Source organism: Ochlerotatus camptorhynchus, unplaced genomic scaffold, assembly GCF_037179485.1.
Source record: "Ochlerotatus camptorhynchus isolate MF236.1 unplaced genomic scaffold, CSIRO-AGI_Acam_v1.1 ptg000222l, whole genome shotgun sequence".
Lineage (NCBI taxonomy): Eukaryota > Metazoa > Arthropoda > Insecta > Diptera > Culicidae > Ochlerotatus > Ochlerotatus camptorhynchus.
The window spans coordinates 3267982-3286046 of NW_027040712.1; the positions used below are offsets into that span (position 1 = coordinate 3267982).

General features: G+C 38.8%; 1 protein-coding gene across 1 annotated transcript in view; it reads left to right on the forward strand.

The window, feature by feature from the left end:
- LOC135703870 (uncharacterized) overlaps positions 1-8080 on the forward strand; it is an 83948-nt gene extending 75868 nt beyond the window's left edge. The window contains exons 3-4 of the mRNA XM_065225224.1: positions 6360-6821; positions 6882-8080. Of these exons, the coding sequence (XP_065081296.1) occupies positions 6360-6821; positions 6882-7903 (1484 nt within the window). The 3' untranslated portion in view covers positions 7904-8080. The remainder of the gene's footprint in view (positions 1-6359; positions 6822-6881) is intronic.
- Positions 8081-18065: the final 9985 nt, after the last annotated feature.

The following is an 18065-nucleotide window of genomic DNA, read 5'->3' on the forward strand; positions in this document are numbered from 1 at the left end:
TTTTGCTGTTTTTGAGCATCACTTGCTTCCGTTTCACTACTTTTTCCGGCTTCCGGGGACGTCATATGATCGATGCCCTTCCAGCCCCCACACCTGCATTCATACTGCTACCGCTCTGTTCTTTGTCCTGTTGTTGTTGTTGTTGTTGTTTTTGTTCTACGTTCTCTATTTTCCCTTCTTTCGGTTTTCCTATTTCTTGCCGCTTTCAGGGCTTTCATATAAGGCACCCGATGCCCCTGCAACTTACATAAAATTTTAAATTTTTGTTAACCTCATACAGTCTGAAAAATCTTCACGTCCGATTGACATGAAAACATAGGTGGTTTTCGTCCACCCTATTTTTTACGTAACTTTTACCGGAATTGCACGTAGCCGATCGAAATTCAGCTTCAATTATTATCTACATGATTAGTCAGGTAAATAAAACCTGATTTCCACGTACTGCTTACGTAAAATCGGGGTGAAAACTACTGGACATCTGGTAACTTTTACGTGACATTCCGTTTTATTGAAAATGCTGTTCATGTAATTTGTACGTGAATTTTTAATGAAAATAATGGGAAGTATATATAGAAGCAGTTAATATTATGTAATTTTATCGAGAAGATGTAAATTTCACGAGTTTAAAATAACACGTATATCTACTCATAAAATTGTAAAATATTGACTAATTGATTATTATAAGGTAGAAAGGTGTTTGAGTTTTTTATTTCTGACAAAATATTAACACCTGTTTGCAAACTCAAAATTCTGATGTCACCGTCTAAAATTATAAAACTTGAAAAAGGCTGCATATAATCATAAATGAATTAATGAAAATCTAACTACCAAAAATCAAACATTAGCAGCAAGCGCCGAGGAATTTAGAATCTTTGAGGAGTTCATCCACCACGCTGGGTGACGCCATATTGATTTTTTTTTGCGGACCTGAAAATCACGTAAACCTCGTTTCACGGAAATATCGAAGTCCCAAACACACAAACACAAATACAATCAATCTGTTTACGTGAATATGCGGTCAATTTCACCAACATTTTTAGTGGACATGACGTGTAATGCAGGTCAAAGTTACTAACGTCACGTAACATTTGAGATTATCTAAATACAGATCAGGTACGTGATATTCCCCTCCGATCGAGGAAATGAAGCGATGAGGGAATTTCCTATGTCACTTCCATATACACACCGCGTACACCAGTGTGCATGTCAAGACCCGGCTCCGCAGGGAATTTGTCCCTGAAAACACGCTCAACTTTTCCGAATTCCCCTAACACCAACACTAGAGTATTATCCGGCTACAAATCATACACGCGCTCATATTGAATGTGCCTCCCGCAGGCAACATATGAACCATCACTGCCTTTCCATCCGTATAGTGGGAAATTAATTCATCACTGTTGTTACTTAAGGCATAAATCACAGACTCCTCCTGAAAAGCACTTTCTCCTCTGAAATCCGTTAAGTTGCTTCCACCTCAGCAGCATTCACCTCCAAGGCAAGTATACCAAGGGGCTTCTGAATAATTTTAAAAAGAGAATGTCAAGGAAGAATATAGAGCAAACTAGGTTATGTGCATATTTATCTTGAAGAATTTTCACTTTCTTGCATCTAGTATATTTTTCTAAACAATAGAAACCAAAATTCTTCATAAATTCTAGAACTTCCGTGTGTCGTTTACGCGGTACAGATTTTCCATCGCCTCGCAATCTCGGTCTTCCTGCTGACGCTTCTTCAGAAACCCGAGTTTTGTCTGTTCCGCGCTTGTCTGTATCGCTCCACATTCAATCTAGTGCGGTGTTGCAGCATTCTCGCTCTTGCGGCATTCCTCTCCTCTATTAACAGTTTTCGCCGTCAAACCAGTCATTCGCCGTCAAACCAGTCAATCGCCGTCAAACCAGTCATTTCTTCGGTCCGGGATCGCCGCTGCAGCAGTACTACCTATGGCGGAACGGATGTCCCTCCAGCAATCTTCAAGAGTAGCTGCGCCAAGCTGCTCTTCCGTGGGTACACACTTAATCTAGCTCGGTAAGATCTCCAACAGCCGATTACCTCGGCATTTTCTTTTGCTGATATCTCTGCAAAATATCTATTTGTTAGCTGAGTCTCGGCAATTGTTTTACTGAATCTCAGCAAAATAAATTGCAGAACTACTCGGCTGTTGGAATCTTGGCGAAAAAATTTATGTGTGTAGTGCAACTTCCAGCTGCTGTGCGTAGTCCTGGGTGACTCCAGCGTCCTGTAATTGCCTAATGTTGGGTCGTGGCGTTCGACTTCGACGGGTGTTATGTACCGTCGAGAGTTTTGAGAGCATGCATACTGCAACTAGGTAGTGGTCCTTATCAACGTCCACACTGCGGTACGTGCTGACGTTGATAATGTCGGAGAAGAATTTCCCGTCGATTATAACGTGGTCGATTTGATTTTCTGTGTGTTGATCAGGTGATCTCCAGGTGGCAATGTCGTAAATTTGCATTCTACGGGAAATGGCTCTAATACTGGCCTATGGATCTAAAATTGGGCCCATCACTAAAAATCTGCTATTTATCAATTTTATCTAGATGAACGCGTCATTAGGACGGTATTAATAGATATTTTGGTCACTATTGAAAATTTAGTCGATTGCTGAATTTTTGTATGGGCCCAAATTAGGGGCATTTAGGCCGACATTACATCCATTTTCCCTATACGATTTAACTTAAACATTGTAATGCTATTTATCTTATATGCGATCCAGTTCGCTTTCAGCTGTGGACGGACACAGCAGCATTTGTTCTCGGTGTCGATAGTGCTATCGGCAGTCGGTTTTTCGACCAAGCTATTGTGTGTTGCGCACATTGTTTATCCGCAGTTAGCTAGCCGTGTGTGGAATCCTGTGGATAGAATCAAGAATGAATGGAGTTGAAGTTAAAAACACCGTCAAATTTAGTTTTGGCGATGGAGCTAGAAAACCGTCGATGGGCGAAATTATTAATTTCGCGAAGACTCTGGATGCGGATCCTGCGGAGATGGAAGCTATATACAGGGTAGCCGAGCAGAAATCCTTGTTTATTAAATTCAAGGTCGAAGAGGCAATGTGTCACACATTGAAGAATAACAGTGAACAATTAACTTTCCGTTATGACGATGGAAAGGCAGTAGAGGTACACATGTTGAATGCGGATGAATACATTCAGTATGTCAGAGTGTACGATCTGCCTCCTGAAGTGCCTGACAAAAACCTAGCATGGTGCTGGGGAAATACGGCAAGGTAAAACGTGTGGTTAGGGAGAAATTTCCTCCCGAGTTAGGTTTTGATATATACACTGGCATCCGCGGTGTATATATGGATGTTAAGAAGGAAATTCCTACATCACTGCATTTACTCAACCGTAACACGTTTCCTTGTTCTATCCCGGGAACAAGAATGTGTGCTTTGTTTGCAAGATTGAGGGGCACCAGATGAATTCTTGCCCAAAGCGGAAACCTCGCAGGAAGCTCGAAAAACAACAAACGACGGATACGGAAAAACGTGACCCAGACGAAGCCCAAAGTGTTAGTACCGTGGATACCTGTACATCATATGCGGGTGTTTTAGCCGGCGATGCTTCAGCGGATGCTATTGAGGTGTTCGATGAAGAAGTTATGGCAATCGATTAGACGACCCCGGACATGGAAGAAGAACAAGAAGCAGCAAGAGGAAGTCAGCTTGAGACCGAAAGCCATCCATTGTTCTTGATCGCGAAGAAATTGAAAACTGCTATTGAAACACAGAAAACGGAAGAAAGAAGAAAACTGCGGCCGCGAGAGAAAGTTAACACCAAACAACCGGCTTCTAGGAAAAAATGAACTAATTTTATAAACTCTTTTATTTCAAATTAATGAAAAACTGTAAGAATCGGCTCCGTAAAGCTAACGCGCTTGAGCCTTACAAATAAATTAATGGATAAAAAAAAATCTTATATGCGATGTTGACTTAAACTGCAGCACTATGTGTACATTGTTATACGTCTTATGGGTTAGGAGTTATCCTCAATAGTTTCCCAAATTCTCATTAAATTTTCGTTCATTCTCATCAAGATTGCCTTGAAATTCTACTCAGAATTCGTAATTGGAATTCAAATTTGAATAACCTCGAAATTCTCCTTGGAGCTACCTTAGGATTCTCCTTCCAATTATCTTGGAATATTAAATGGAATTTTCTTGAAATTCTCTTCAGAATTCGTTGAGAATGTTGCTAAGGAATATGGAAATTCTCTCCACAATTCAGTTTTGAGGAACTCTAGTCATTGCTCCCTTAAAATTCCCTTAAGATTCATCGCAATTTCTTTGACATCTTCCTTAGCAGTGTTCGTTAAAACTCAAAAACTAATTTCATTTGTGAGATTATTTGCCTTGCGATTGAGATTGAGATATTTATTGCGAAATTCAGCTGCATAAAAATCACCGATACGATTTTCGGTTGAAAAATTAATTCCTTTATATTTTGACATTATTTATCATTTGCGGATACACCAAAAAATCATTCCAGCTGAAATTAATAAAATCAGGTCAAACGTCAATTGATGGCATGCAGACGAATGTTTTTTTTTTTAGTTTTCCAACGAAAAAGCAAGGGGAGCGACACATCTTAATCTCAATTCTAGATGCTCGAAAAATCTCACACTAGCGTGACCAGGGATGTACTCATAATTTATTATACAAATAATACTCATGTTCATAGCACGTCATACAAGTGTATCCGCGGCATTAGTATTATTGTTCACCTATTCGTCAAGAGAGATGACTCTACCAGCGATGCAGAAGAAACTTTGCTTTAGTGTATTTATCTGTACACACGCTGAGTAGATAGAACGAAGATCAATGACGATTCTGAAGATTTCCTGCAAAAAGAAGATGCGAAAAATGATAGAAGATTTTTAGAAGATCCATTCGCTAGTGTGAGATTTATCGAGCATCTAGAATTGAGATTTAGATGTGTCGCTCCCCTTGCTTTTTCGTTGGAAAACTAAAAAAACATTTATCTGCATACTATCAATTGACGTTAGACCTGATTTTATTAATTTCAGCTGGAATGATTTTTTGGCGTTATGGTGCGAATGCGTCACAATGCATGAGAATCCCATTCGTGAGATTTGTTTGCAAAATTCGTAAATGAGTTTTTTTCACTCAGGAGTTGTCAATGAATAAGATTTGAGAATGAACACTGCTCCTTAGCTAACCCTAAGAATGTTAACAATATTCCCAAGGAATTATAGTTTAAATTTATTTTGTAACCTTATCATTTAACTTGCAATGATGCTCCTAGAATTTAAATTCTCCACAGAATCACTCCGAAGTTCTCGTCAACATACTCTCGAAACAATGTTCAATTTTTCTTTGGAATTTTCCACACAATTTTTAGGAGTTATGCTTGGAAAGTCCCAAAATTCTCATTAAAATTTAATTTGAATTCCAGACAGAACTTCCTTTGGAATTCTGCTTAAAATTCACTTGAGATCACCTCACAATGCCCATATATTTTTCCTTAGAATTGTCTTTGAACTCTTCACTCGAAATTCAAAAGAAGAATCAAACTAAATAAGGATCTTCTCAGCATTTTCCTTGGAAATCAGCAATGGATTCTGGTATTATCAGTATTCAGGTCGTTATTGGAGTCCGTAAGCTCCTGAAATCGAAGCAAAACAAATTACTAAATCATATTTGGATGCACTTTGACTATATGTTTAGTATTACTTCTGCGTGAAGTCAACGATTTACATAGTTGAAGATGCTAATTTCAAATAACAGACTAAAGTGGTATATTTTATACGATAGATGGAGGAGATGAAAGTCTAGAGTTGATAGTTCCGTTAGAGTACGGCAGTGTGAAAATTGCATATAGAAAGTAGATAGCGAGCTAGGACAACTTTTAAGGAAGGTACAAATCGGTTTTTCATCTTTCTTTACCAAACCCCCCCTTTGGAGCAATCCTCCTCAGATTTCCCTAGGAATTATCCATACAATTACTTTTTAATTCTAATCGAGTTTACTGAAAATTCATCGAAATGTCAATCACGAGCTATGAACATTATTTTTTCATCCATGCATTGACTCTTGAAAGTAGTAGTCGAAATAATGAAGGCAAATCACAAACTGCGAAAAAGCGTCAGATTATCTGCTGCTCAGAGATCTCCATGAACTTTTTTCAACCTTCTCAATACTTTCACAGAAGGTTCCCTCTACTAATCTCTAAGGTGGACTGGACCAGCTTATTCATTGATAAAAAAAAATACTATCTACAAAGTGATTGCATTTTAGGAAATAACACTAAATTGTTTGACCTTTAAGCTAATTTGAGCTTGCCCTAACGATATACCTCCATCTTCAAATCATTTCCACAGAAAACATGGGCCGCACGCTCTTTTCTCCGCGCCTCGAGTACAACGAGTGGCATCCGGTCGGCCGTGGTGATCCCCTGAAAAATGACCCAACCTACGACTACAGTCCACCGGTGTTGGAACGTGTACGCTATTGGCAGGAAAACATGGCCAACAAAGACAAGGGCAGTGACATCCTTATTCTTGGAGTGCCATCGAAGAAATCCAGTTCCAAAGTCGAGCATCAACAATGGACGAACAACAACGGTCCGGTGCGACGCAACTACTACCACCAGCAGATCAACGAGTTACCGACTGTCCTGATGCCACCTCCACTGAACAACCATCTTCAACCCGAAGAGGTGTACCTATGGACTCAGGCTACCACTCATCAAGCGCAACGCTACGAAACACCTGCCGATGGTTTCAAGTATAGACCAAACCCTCCGGCTCATCCCAGTCAGAGTTTCGTCAGCCAATATACAGGTAAGACCGATTCGGCCCCAAGAGCTACAGAGATACTTTCATCCCATTTACCATTTTCAGGTCAAAAATACAACGAACCACCCGTGCATCATGCAACTCCATACCAACAACAGCAACAGCAACAGCAAGCACACCCCAGTCAACAGTATACAACCACGATTCGTCTGACCACCCCAAACGATTTCAACTCCAAAAAGCCAATTCTTCACACAATCCTACAGAACGAAAAGGCTTTCCCCTTCACCAAGACTGCGGTAAGCAGCAGCATCACCGAGTACACTTCGCACTTCTACAATCCTCAGAACATCAACGCCATGGCCACCACAATCATCCATCCACCGCAAACAACGGAATATCTGGCGATAGAGCCCTCCAATACCTTACCACCGGTGAGCACCGACATCAAAGCGCCGCACGTAACGCCAGCGGCATTCGTTCCACCGATGACTCCCACCACGACGACGACTTCAACTCCAGCCCCACCTTCACAATCCATAACGGCTGACCCTTTCCTCGCACATCTCCAACAAGCCCATCCGAAAGCCCCACTCTACCTGATCATCGAGGGCCACTCCAAGGTCAAAACATACGGCCTCAACAACAACGATACCTTGATGCAGCTACCGAAAATGGTCCCGGTGGTTGGCTCGGAAAATGCCATCATCCGACACGTGGTCAACCGAGACGAAACCGGTGATGTCGTAAACATCCCTCACATTACGATGAATCCGGTGATGACTTCGACGGTGGCCCCGGGTGCATTGTCATCTTCCGAGGAGACCAGCGAGGAGAAATCCGCCGTAAATTCGCTGCTCAGTTTGCTGGGTTCTTCGTTTGGAGATTACTTCTCGGACAAGGACGCCAACGGTAACTCAATCGACAGTGCGGAAAGCGATAAGGATTCCAAATCGCGGAGGAACGCCCGTAGCGTGGACGATCGGCAGCAGCTTTACCTGTCGGGATCGTTTCAGGTAGGAGACCAGGGGGACGGAGGAACTTCGGCTGAGTATGATGGTTATCGGAGAGGATCAGTGTTTGATGAAAGTGCCAGTTTAAACGAGCAGGAGGAGTTCAAGTATTGAAGAAAGTGAAATGATGTATGTAGTTCAAAATTGTTGTTCCGGAAGAATGTTGAGTTTTCTGTTTGCTGTTAAGTTTGCTAAATTTCGTGTTTTGTTGGAATGAAGCGCCACTGTTATTTCGTGGCGTGACGATCGAATTTCATGTGACCATTTGTACATAGTCAATGCTAATTAGAAGGTAGAGTAGGATAGATACTGCATAGAACAATAAGAGGAAGCGAGAAGAGTTTCAACTGTGCTACTTTGTTTTCCAGCTAAGAATTTCAACAAGTGTATGGAATAGTTGGAAATTCTCCAAGCCATTTTTTGTAGGAAAATGTAGCATGAAGAGATAATAAAGTGCCAGTTACTACTTTTAATTGAAACAACATAGTGAAAAATGTGTTCCCTAGGACATACCGACTACCACGGCATAAATTTAAATTGATAGAAAATAAACGGAAAATTGATTCCAAATTCTACTTAATTTCTGAGTAGTTTGGCAGTTCAATTAAAAAAAAACAGTATTAATCCAGCTACGGTAAGATCTGGTCCTTTTTTTTCCTCTGTTTCCTATTGTAGTATGCCCCGTGTCCTTAGTTTAGTGCATGTCGTATTACTCCATCACTAATGATGAAGTATTCGATTGTCATTCTTGCATTAATCGCAAGGATCCGACTCTAACTGAAAGGTTCCGCTATTTATACCCTTCGGAGTGTTGAAACACCCTCCAAATGCGTGCCCCTTTGTCAGTCAAAATTGGATTCCTTAGCAACAAAATTAAGGAATGACACCGATAATGACCATGCATCAGAACCCTAGTCTTAACCACTTCAAACCTAGGGAACAACAAATAGAAGATTAGGTATCACATAGATGAATACTAACTAACTCATTTTTTCCTTGTTTCAAGATCATCCTCGGTGGACAAAGCCAAGTCTTGTCACTATCAACAAGGCATAAAAAGTAACAAGGACTAAGATGTGTTCCTTTGATTACTGAAAAATCATGTTCCCCTAGTTTGAAGTAGTCGGGACTAAGAATCGGTGATAGATCATCCCGTAACGTAGCTCAAGCGGTTAATAACGTAGAACTTCAATGGATTTTTCCTTCGCATACTATATTGCACGATCAGCTCCACCCGTTTCCATTTCCTCAAATGATGTCTGTAAACCTCTTCTCTCCCATAGTTCGAGAAAACAAAGAAACTTAAAATCAATTTGTTATAAATGAGCTTTCCAGTGTTCACTCGGCTGTCGACAGAAACAGGCCACTCTCGATGTGTGTCACGCGATCGTCTATTTACTCGGCAGCAACTATTATGTGGTCCTCCTCATTGTTCTTCATCAGCAGTTCTTTCGGTGGGAGTGCTGAACACGTTTTGCGTCCATTACTGCGACGGAAGCGCTCAGCGTTGGCAATACTGCCATACAATGAAACCACTGGAAGCAGCTCCCGTTCTGATGGAGGAGGTGTATTGGATAGCGGAAGATAAAAGTTTTATTGTGTTGTACCATTTGACTATAGTTTTAAGATGTATTGTATAGCGAACAAGATTCCTCGGCTCTGTAAAGTTAATTCGATTGAAAAATAAAAGAACTTGAGCACCGTGCACGGTGGCGCTATTATACTTTGTCAACTCAGTTAAGTCGGTTATGACGGAAAACACGGAACAAATTGATCGTTTTAGAGCAGATTCTGCTTGTCGTTTAGACGACCATCTTGTATCGGAATGCCCTTTCAACGCTACTCCCAAAGACTCTTTAAGAACACTCCATCGCGTACTTGAGTTACTGAAATATTTAAACATTTCTTGTACAGTTCCGAAGAAGGTTATCATTGTAGGTGAAGTACTGACTGTATGAACTCCGACACGATTTATACTATGGGCAGCGCAAAGAACAAAATGGACTACCGTATGCGTGATAATGTTTGCACCATTAAGCAATGTCAAAATTTAAAAAAATCTCAAAAATTTCGTTTTCGAGTTTTGACGTAGAACTACGTTTTTGTCGACTATATTGGGGTGCAAATCAAAAAATATGTGTGGTGAAGTAGTGTTAGGTTTTGAACGCTTATAACTTTGTCATTTACAGATGAAATAAAAATCCAAATACGCCAATCGATAGGATATTACTTTACGCATCTTCTGAAATAAATGCTTTTCCAATTTTCCATAAAAAAAAACTTTTAAAAAATTTACTAATGATAATTTTATAAATATTTTCATGAAATAAATGTTTGTCCCAAACCTAGTAGTCATAATCGAGTACCACTTGGTTGCACATCACACCTGAAAAGATATAAAACTGCGCTGCTGTCGTCAGTAGTTAATATGGTTTACATCTATCCGGATTTGCTAGCGCTAGTGTACTAGCAAATATATCATATTAACAATATGATCCATTCATGCCTTTTCCAAATGTTGCAATGGCGACCCGCAAAATATTGCTTCACGCACCATCTAGCTTCGAAAAAGGTCAGCAACAATCATTCAATTACAATCGAGGGGTGCGAATATAGCACATATTACAAAACTAAGAGTCAAATTATTATCATTAATTGCATTGTGTATATTACTTTAAAATTTGTCTGACCTGTCACAGTTGTCATCAAATAAAATAAAATGCTGAAATACATTCATTTGAAATATTAAACAAGTTTTCATTTGGTTTACCCCTCGTGACGATAAACAAATACATTGGTAGCCTTTTTGGCCACAGAGGTGCTTTAATCGCTAAAAATTCGGTTCGCCAGCTAAGCGAAAGAGTCGATCATATTCTTAATATAATATATTTGGTACTAGCCAGCATAATGTAAGCAGGGCATGTGATAGCTGCAAGGTACACTAGCAAGGTGAACTACGGTGTGATAACCTTGACAACCAGCGATGAAGTCGAAGAAGACTTGGGTTAATTTATACAAATCCAAGTCTAAAACTGGTTACTTTCCTAAGGGTTTCCGGAAATTGAATCCTGGCTATTCCTAATAACTGCCATTGAACTGGTTGTTGAATTTTAATGATTCAATGGTTTCTAACCATATTCAGAAACTGGCCACTTTTCCGGAGGAATCAAAACATGGCCAATGTGTCACAGGGTCCCAAAATGACTACCATTGAACTAGTTTTTTTTTTCAATCTAATGTGATTTGAGGTGTCACATGATAAGTTTTATTCGTTTGAGGTCGAAATTAGCCTCATGCTTTGTATAAACCGCAGAATGTTCCGCTCATATTTCTGGAACCGGTTGATCGATTCCAAAAAATATGTGCTATATGTGACCATAATACCTTTCATTTAGCGACTGTTGTTTGGTTTATTACACTCGGACTTGCGGGCTCTTAAGCATACAAATGGTACTTTAAATAATAGGCCATCATGCATTTTTAGGTCCAGCAATGATTCAAATTCATTGCTGAATAAAAACGTTCAATAAAATCCTATTATAAGAACATTATTCAATATTTTTTTTGATAATAACTTTATTTTACTAGGCACAATCGAATAAACTTTACAGTGCCGAGATTTCTTGTTCACTATGCAATACATCTTAAAGCTATAGTCATGAGGTACAATACAACAAAATATTTTATCTTCAGCTATCCAAAAAGCTTCCTCCATTCACTTCCAGTAGTTTCAAGATATGGCAACATTGCCAAAGGGGGGCATTGCACGTCCACTGTAAAAATGGACGCAAATTGTGGTCTTCACTCACACACTCAACACGAAACGGTTGCTTTTCAAGGTAGATGTGTCTCTTAGCGAAAGTGAATAATCATTGAGATTATTTCTGATAAAGTAGTTTGCGGTAGTACACAATGCCTCTCAAAAATAATTACAGTGATAAATTAACTTCCGCTAAGAGATACACGTACGTTGAACCATAACCGAAACATTGTAATAGGGGAAAAGTTGGCTTCGGCAATACCTTAACCTATTATCGTCAGGGGGGTGAACAACGTCCTTGAGAGCTCAATTTTGGCATGTGGATACATTGTCTTTCAGAGCAACTATTGGCCAAATTTGAGTGCTCTAGGACTTTGTTTACCCCCCTGACGATAATAGGTTAAGATATTGCCGAAACCAACGTTTCCCCTGCTTGAAAAAATTAAGATTAAGTACAATAGGATATTATTTAATTTTTTTTTATTTATTTAAAGGGGGGATGTTTCTCAGGGTCTTAAACTATGTTAATCATCGATCGAGTTTCCACTTGCTGCAATTACGGCCTCCATACGCACACGTCAGCTTCTAATAATGTAGTCTGGATCCATTGCTCTACAGGTACGGCTCAATGTTTGTCTGAGGCTTGCTGCACGGGTGGCGTTTAGAACAGGCCTTGGCCTTCATGACGCGCTATATTGAGTAATCCATCGGATTAAGATCGGGGCTGGATGGCGGCCACATATCCTTCGCCCAGAACGGAAGATGTTCCTGCAACCACTTCTGAGTGCGGTTCGAGGTGTGGCACGGAGCCCCATCTTGTTGAAATACAACATTTGGCTTCGGACCGTACTGTTCTTTGATCCACGAAAGAACATACTTACTTAAAATCCCGATGTAGACCTCCGATTTGACCTTGTCGCCTTCTGGAATGAACACCGGGTCCATTTTTTTTTTTTTTTGCAGCCGGAAGCCACCAATCCTTACACCATAACGCTAGCAGGATGGTTGGTCAGATACACGTCTTTTACCGGAAGAGAACTAATATACCGGTCGGTTCTGGAATTTGATACGGGATCGACGGTAAACATGCTCTCGTCGGTGAACAGGATTACCGGATTTTTTCGCTTAAGGAAGTTCAAGATTTTCTTGCATCGTTCGACTCGTAGCTTCCGGATGTGGTTGGTAATTATGTGATTTTTTTTCCGTGCCCTCGACTTCGCCCCGCAATCTTCCTTTACGATCTTCCGTGCCGTAAAGTCACTGATCCCGTATTCCTTTGCCATTTTCCTTATTGAACGCACTGGATTCACCCGAATCTTCCTTTTGATAGCAGCGATAACCCTCGGAACCCGAGCTGACCTCGGACGACCTGTGGCCACCTTCGCGGATAGTTGTCCTTTCTTATCTCGGTCTAAAACCCTTTTGACGGTCCACCGGGACACACCCACGGCGATTGAAATGTCTTTTTACGACATTTGCGCGTTGGAAAAATCACGAATACGCTGCCACTTCGTCATGGTCCAACTGTCACACTAAGTAAATCATTTTCTTTTATACACAGCCTACTACGGTATGAGCTATAGGTTACGTGCATGCAAAGAAAACCAAGGCATTGTATTGCACAGGTGAAACGGGAACCTTATTTGTACGATGGTGCAAACATTATCACGCATACGGTAGATTGTTAATTTGGTAAATTTTGGCCTATCGTTCAACCAGTTTTCTCGGCCATGTTGATAAAATCGATAAAGCATTTGCTGATCTGTCATTTACCATCGAAAAAATCCAGGAAACGGATTATCTGGCTCATTTACTGCATATGTGATTGATCAGGAGTGCAATCAAAAGTAATTTTGAAAAGGCTCGCTGTTTTTGAGTTTTGGCAATCATGCCTTGAAGCCTTTGTTTGTGGAGTTTTTGAGGCAATATTTGTGTGTCGCGAGCTTATAGCATTTGTAAAAGTGGATCGCAATCGACAAAAGTGTGAGAACCGCTGCACTAGATCATCATTAACAAAGACAGAAACGATCTATCTACACACTTAGAAATACCTAATCTTGCACGTGATGGAATCCATATTTGGCATAAAGAAACATAAACAAACATGAGACGTAAGCATACATGTCATGCAAAATTAAGCGTTCCGAGACTAAAAAGTGCTCGAGTACGTTCAATTGAGCTGAATTTCGCGTCTATTATGACTCAATTTTATGTCAAAATTGACGCTCGTATATGTCAGTCTTAGAGCACCTAAATTTACATAAATTTGTCCAAGTGTGTAGTCAAGATGTCAAGTGGAAGCAAACAAGTAGACTTGAAAGAGGTCAGTGATTTCTGAACAGAACTGCTTACCAAAGAATAGATCTAGCCCATTTGAATAACTTTGCCGAAAATAGAAAGCTTCTATTTAGGCGAGCTTTGGTGTAATAATGAACTGAGCTGTACAGTACATCATTTAGCTCAACATGACCGATGAAAGCATCGTTCTATCTAGGCAAGATGTTAAGTAAAAATAAAAAAATCTAAATTGGAAAGACATCGTTTGTTTTTTGGCCCAGATTAAGGGATGAATGATACACTTAATAACAATCATTTTCATGAATCAGTTTACGTGTACTAACTAACTGATTCAGTCACCATTTGACCAGACTACCCTATTAGGTACACCGCTCGTTACACCGTACGCAAATCTGTGCTATAAGTAAAGCAAATGCATACTTTACGGCGCACAAGGTGAGTCTATGGTATATTTATAGAGCCATCATAATGAAGTAATGCAATTGGGTTGTTAAAAAACCTCATTATGATGGCTACCAAGCTTTCAGGGTTGCTTCCACTCACTTGCTATAAACAAATGTTTTTCGGAATTATTAGATCGTTAGATAATATAATGATATGTTGTACGTATAAGTAACAAGAAAAGGGTGTGTTTGACTCATAAAACTTGTCAATTTTTCTTTTAGAGCGTCACAATAAACGATCTTATGGTTCGTGAGCGTTTACTAAGAGTGATAGCTAACGAATCGTGAAATTGCTGATTGTGGCGCACTGAAAGCAATATTGACAGATTTGTTGTGTCAAACACGTACTTCACAACCTCTTGTTGTAACTTACAAGTATTAATAATTAATTATTAGAATTATAACATCGAATGATTTCATAATTTTGAAAAACATATTTTATGGCAAGTGAGTGGAAGTAACCCTGCAAGCCTGTGATGGCTTTTCTTTATTAAAGAGTTGTGTAGATTTTCCCCTTTACTTTATTTAAATCAGGCTCGCAATTGCTCATTACAGCTAAAATTCTAGTTTTTGGTATTATGAAACAATGGGATACTATAATGGTAATTTTTATTTGTAAGATGCCAGAAGAGATGGTAAAGTTTGTGTATGACATATAAAATTTGTCAATTTTACTTTCAGAAGGTCATCACTAGCGATTTTATGATCGCTGATTGCTGCTCATCACGTTGCTCATCGTTACAGCTAATCACTATAGTGACCCTCTGAAAGCTAAATCGACAGGTTTTATGCGTCATACACAAATTTTACCACCTCTTCTTGCATTTTACAAATAAAAATTACCATTATAGTATCCCATTGTTTCATAATACCAAACAATAGAATTTTAGCTGTAATGAGCAAGCTTGATTTAAATCTTTGGTTATTAGTTAGGTAGGTAAGGGTTTCTTCCAGTCACTTGCTATAAAAAAAAACGATTGTCTGAATTTTGAAATCATTTGATGTTATAATGAAAACTAATACTTGTTAGATACTAGAAGAGATTGAAATATTAACATCTAATGATCTCAAAATTCAGAAAATCATATTTTTATAGCAGGTGAGTGGAAGCAAGTCTGGGTAGGTTGATCTTGACCTTTTTTTTAGAATTTAGTGGGAATGACACTGATGAAGACTGCACAATAGACTGATGCAAAATTTGAAATTTCAGCTCCACAGTGCTCAAACGGTTTCAAATTGGGCCCTGATTAGCCTCCCAAAAGTTGAACTCATTTAGTGAGAAACTGACTTGGCACAAACCATTTGAAGTTTATATGGGAATTACTATGAAGGAACCATAATTTCGGTTCATATCTATCTCAAAATTCACCAGTTAACTCTACTTTAGAAAATGATAACTGAGCTTGTTGAAAATTTTCTCAGCTACAACTTTGTAAAAACCACTTTTCGATCAAATGCAAGGAACAAAAGTTGTTAATGATTCAAGTCACTGATGTCTTATGATTATGCTCAATCTACTGTTCAGTAGGCAACATTGGTATTTATGGCACGTAGAATAGAGGACAAGAATCATGGCTACTATGTCACTCTGCAGAATACAGTGTTGCCCTCAATACAGTTGCTTAATCTTGCCATAAGATTATCAATCTCTTAAACAATTAATAACTATTTAATTTGACGTTTGGCTGAAAAACGATTTTCTGCAAAGTTGTAGCTGATGAAAATTTCCATATGAATAACAATAGAATTTGTTATCAGTCCAATATTTAAAAAGGCTAGAAGACAATGATCAAAAAGTTTTGTTTTCCCACAGCAATTTCCATATAAACTTCAAATGGTTTGTGCCAAGTCAGTTTCTTATCAAATGAGTTTAAACTTTCGGAGGCCAATCAGGACTCGATTTGAAACCGTTTGAACACTGTGGAGCAAAAATTTCAAGTCTACTGCACATTGTAGTCGAAATACGCATCTGTCACAGATAGCAACATTAATTAAGTGGAACTAAATCTCTTTTTTTTTAATTTCATTACTTCATCAGTTAAAATGAGTTCAAGAAGTTGCAAGAACTTGCAAGAAGTTCCAAAGAACTATCGAAATTCTCGATAATTTCTCTAAAACTGGAAAATTGCATGATCTTCAGAAAAGTTCTATAAAATCCAGGATGATTTTCGGGACATTAGAAAAATTTTAGAAAGCTTCAGGGCAGTCCAATGAAGTTCCGGGAAGTTTAGAGATGTCTAAGAAAGAAAATAGGAAACTCCAGATACTAAGAATAGATTTTTTTAAGACTCTGTTTTCTGAGTAGTTAAATAAAAAGAATTTTCCCAGTTCTAGAAAGCCAACAGTGCAACAAAAGTGTAATGGATTGTTAAGATCCATTACCATTCAAAATAGTTGTTTTCTCCATTAATTTTCGGAAAAGGAATTACTTTAGAACCATTTTATTTATGATCTGAGAAATTTAATGGTAATGGTTATGGTAGTCAGTAACATCCATTTCAATCATTTTGTTCATTCGGCCAATCTCGTCCATTTGACCATTCCTCCATTCAGCCATTCGTCCATTGGGCCATTCGGCCATACGTCCATTCGTCTATTCGGCCATTCGCTCATTCAGCTATTTGTCATTCGGCCATTCGTCATTCGGCCATTTGTCCTGAGACCGATTTGACAATTGTGCTGACAAGTGGTTGCGATTGTAGCAGGATTCGTTTTGGTAAACGACATGCTGAAGTGATGTCCTAACGATTCCATAGCGCGAAGGAGCTTGGGTTTGAACCCAAGGTCTTCTGCTCAATATGCAAAATCGGTCGCCACTACGCCACCGAGCTTCTTATATCACAAAACAATATAGCTAAAGTTTCCGTTCTATTTGTAGTTATTATGTTTCAATCCAGGCGTCGACCTCACCGGTGACGACAACAACTGCTCTTGAGAAGAATTTGATATGGATCGCCAATTAACACGTCTTTTCTTAAACTCAAATATTACTTCTTTTGCGTACCCGTTTTTTAAACATACCGAAATTCATATAGGGGGTGGTACCTAAAAAATTTGGTTGTGTTAGGGTATAAGTATGTTTTAGACTTTTAATCAGAGGACAACAAGATAGTCAAATATGGTTAATTTTCTCAGTCCTAGAAAGTCGTGTTATTCTTATAATTAGGCAAGACCGGTAACATTATTAAAATGAATAAAATAACAATAACGTATGATTAAGATCATCGGATTTAGAGTGTTTTCATTCTTTAAGATTGTTAAAATAATTACTTTGCGGAAATCTCAACATATCAGCACAAACTATGGGTTTTACAATGATTTTACATAAATTGTAGATTTTTAAGGGGGTACCCAATTTGAAAAATCCCCCAAACGAAGGATAAGACAACGAGATATCGTTTTTAAATGTTCTCAAAAAATGTTCATCAAGTAATTTTCTCTTGGACTCTTGGACGGCAATATCGTAACATGCTTTAGTTAGGCAGTGTACGACCGACATCGGGACAACATACCAAACTTCATAAAGAGGGCGGTACCACAAAATTAGGACGTGTTAGGATATAGGTATGTTCAGGACTTTTACTCAGAAACCTACAAGAAAGTCAAATATGGTCAACTTTCTCAGTCCTAGAAAAAAAGTCAACTCTTAAAAAAACAAATGCTTAATCAAGACTTCATTCTAAAATACATAACTTATTGTAGATGTACTATGCAAGGGCTTTCTCCAATTCATTCATGTCAATGGAAATTAATATAAAATACTATATTTCGTTGT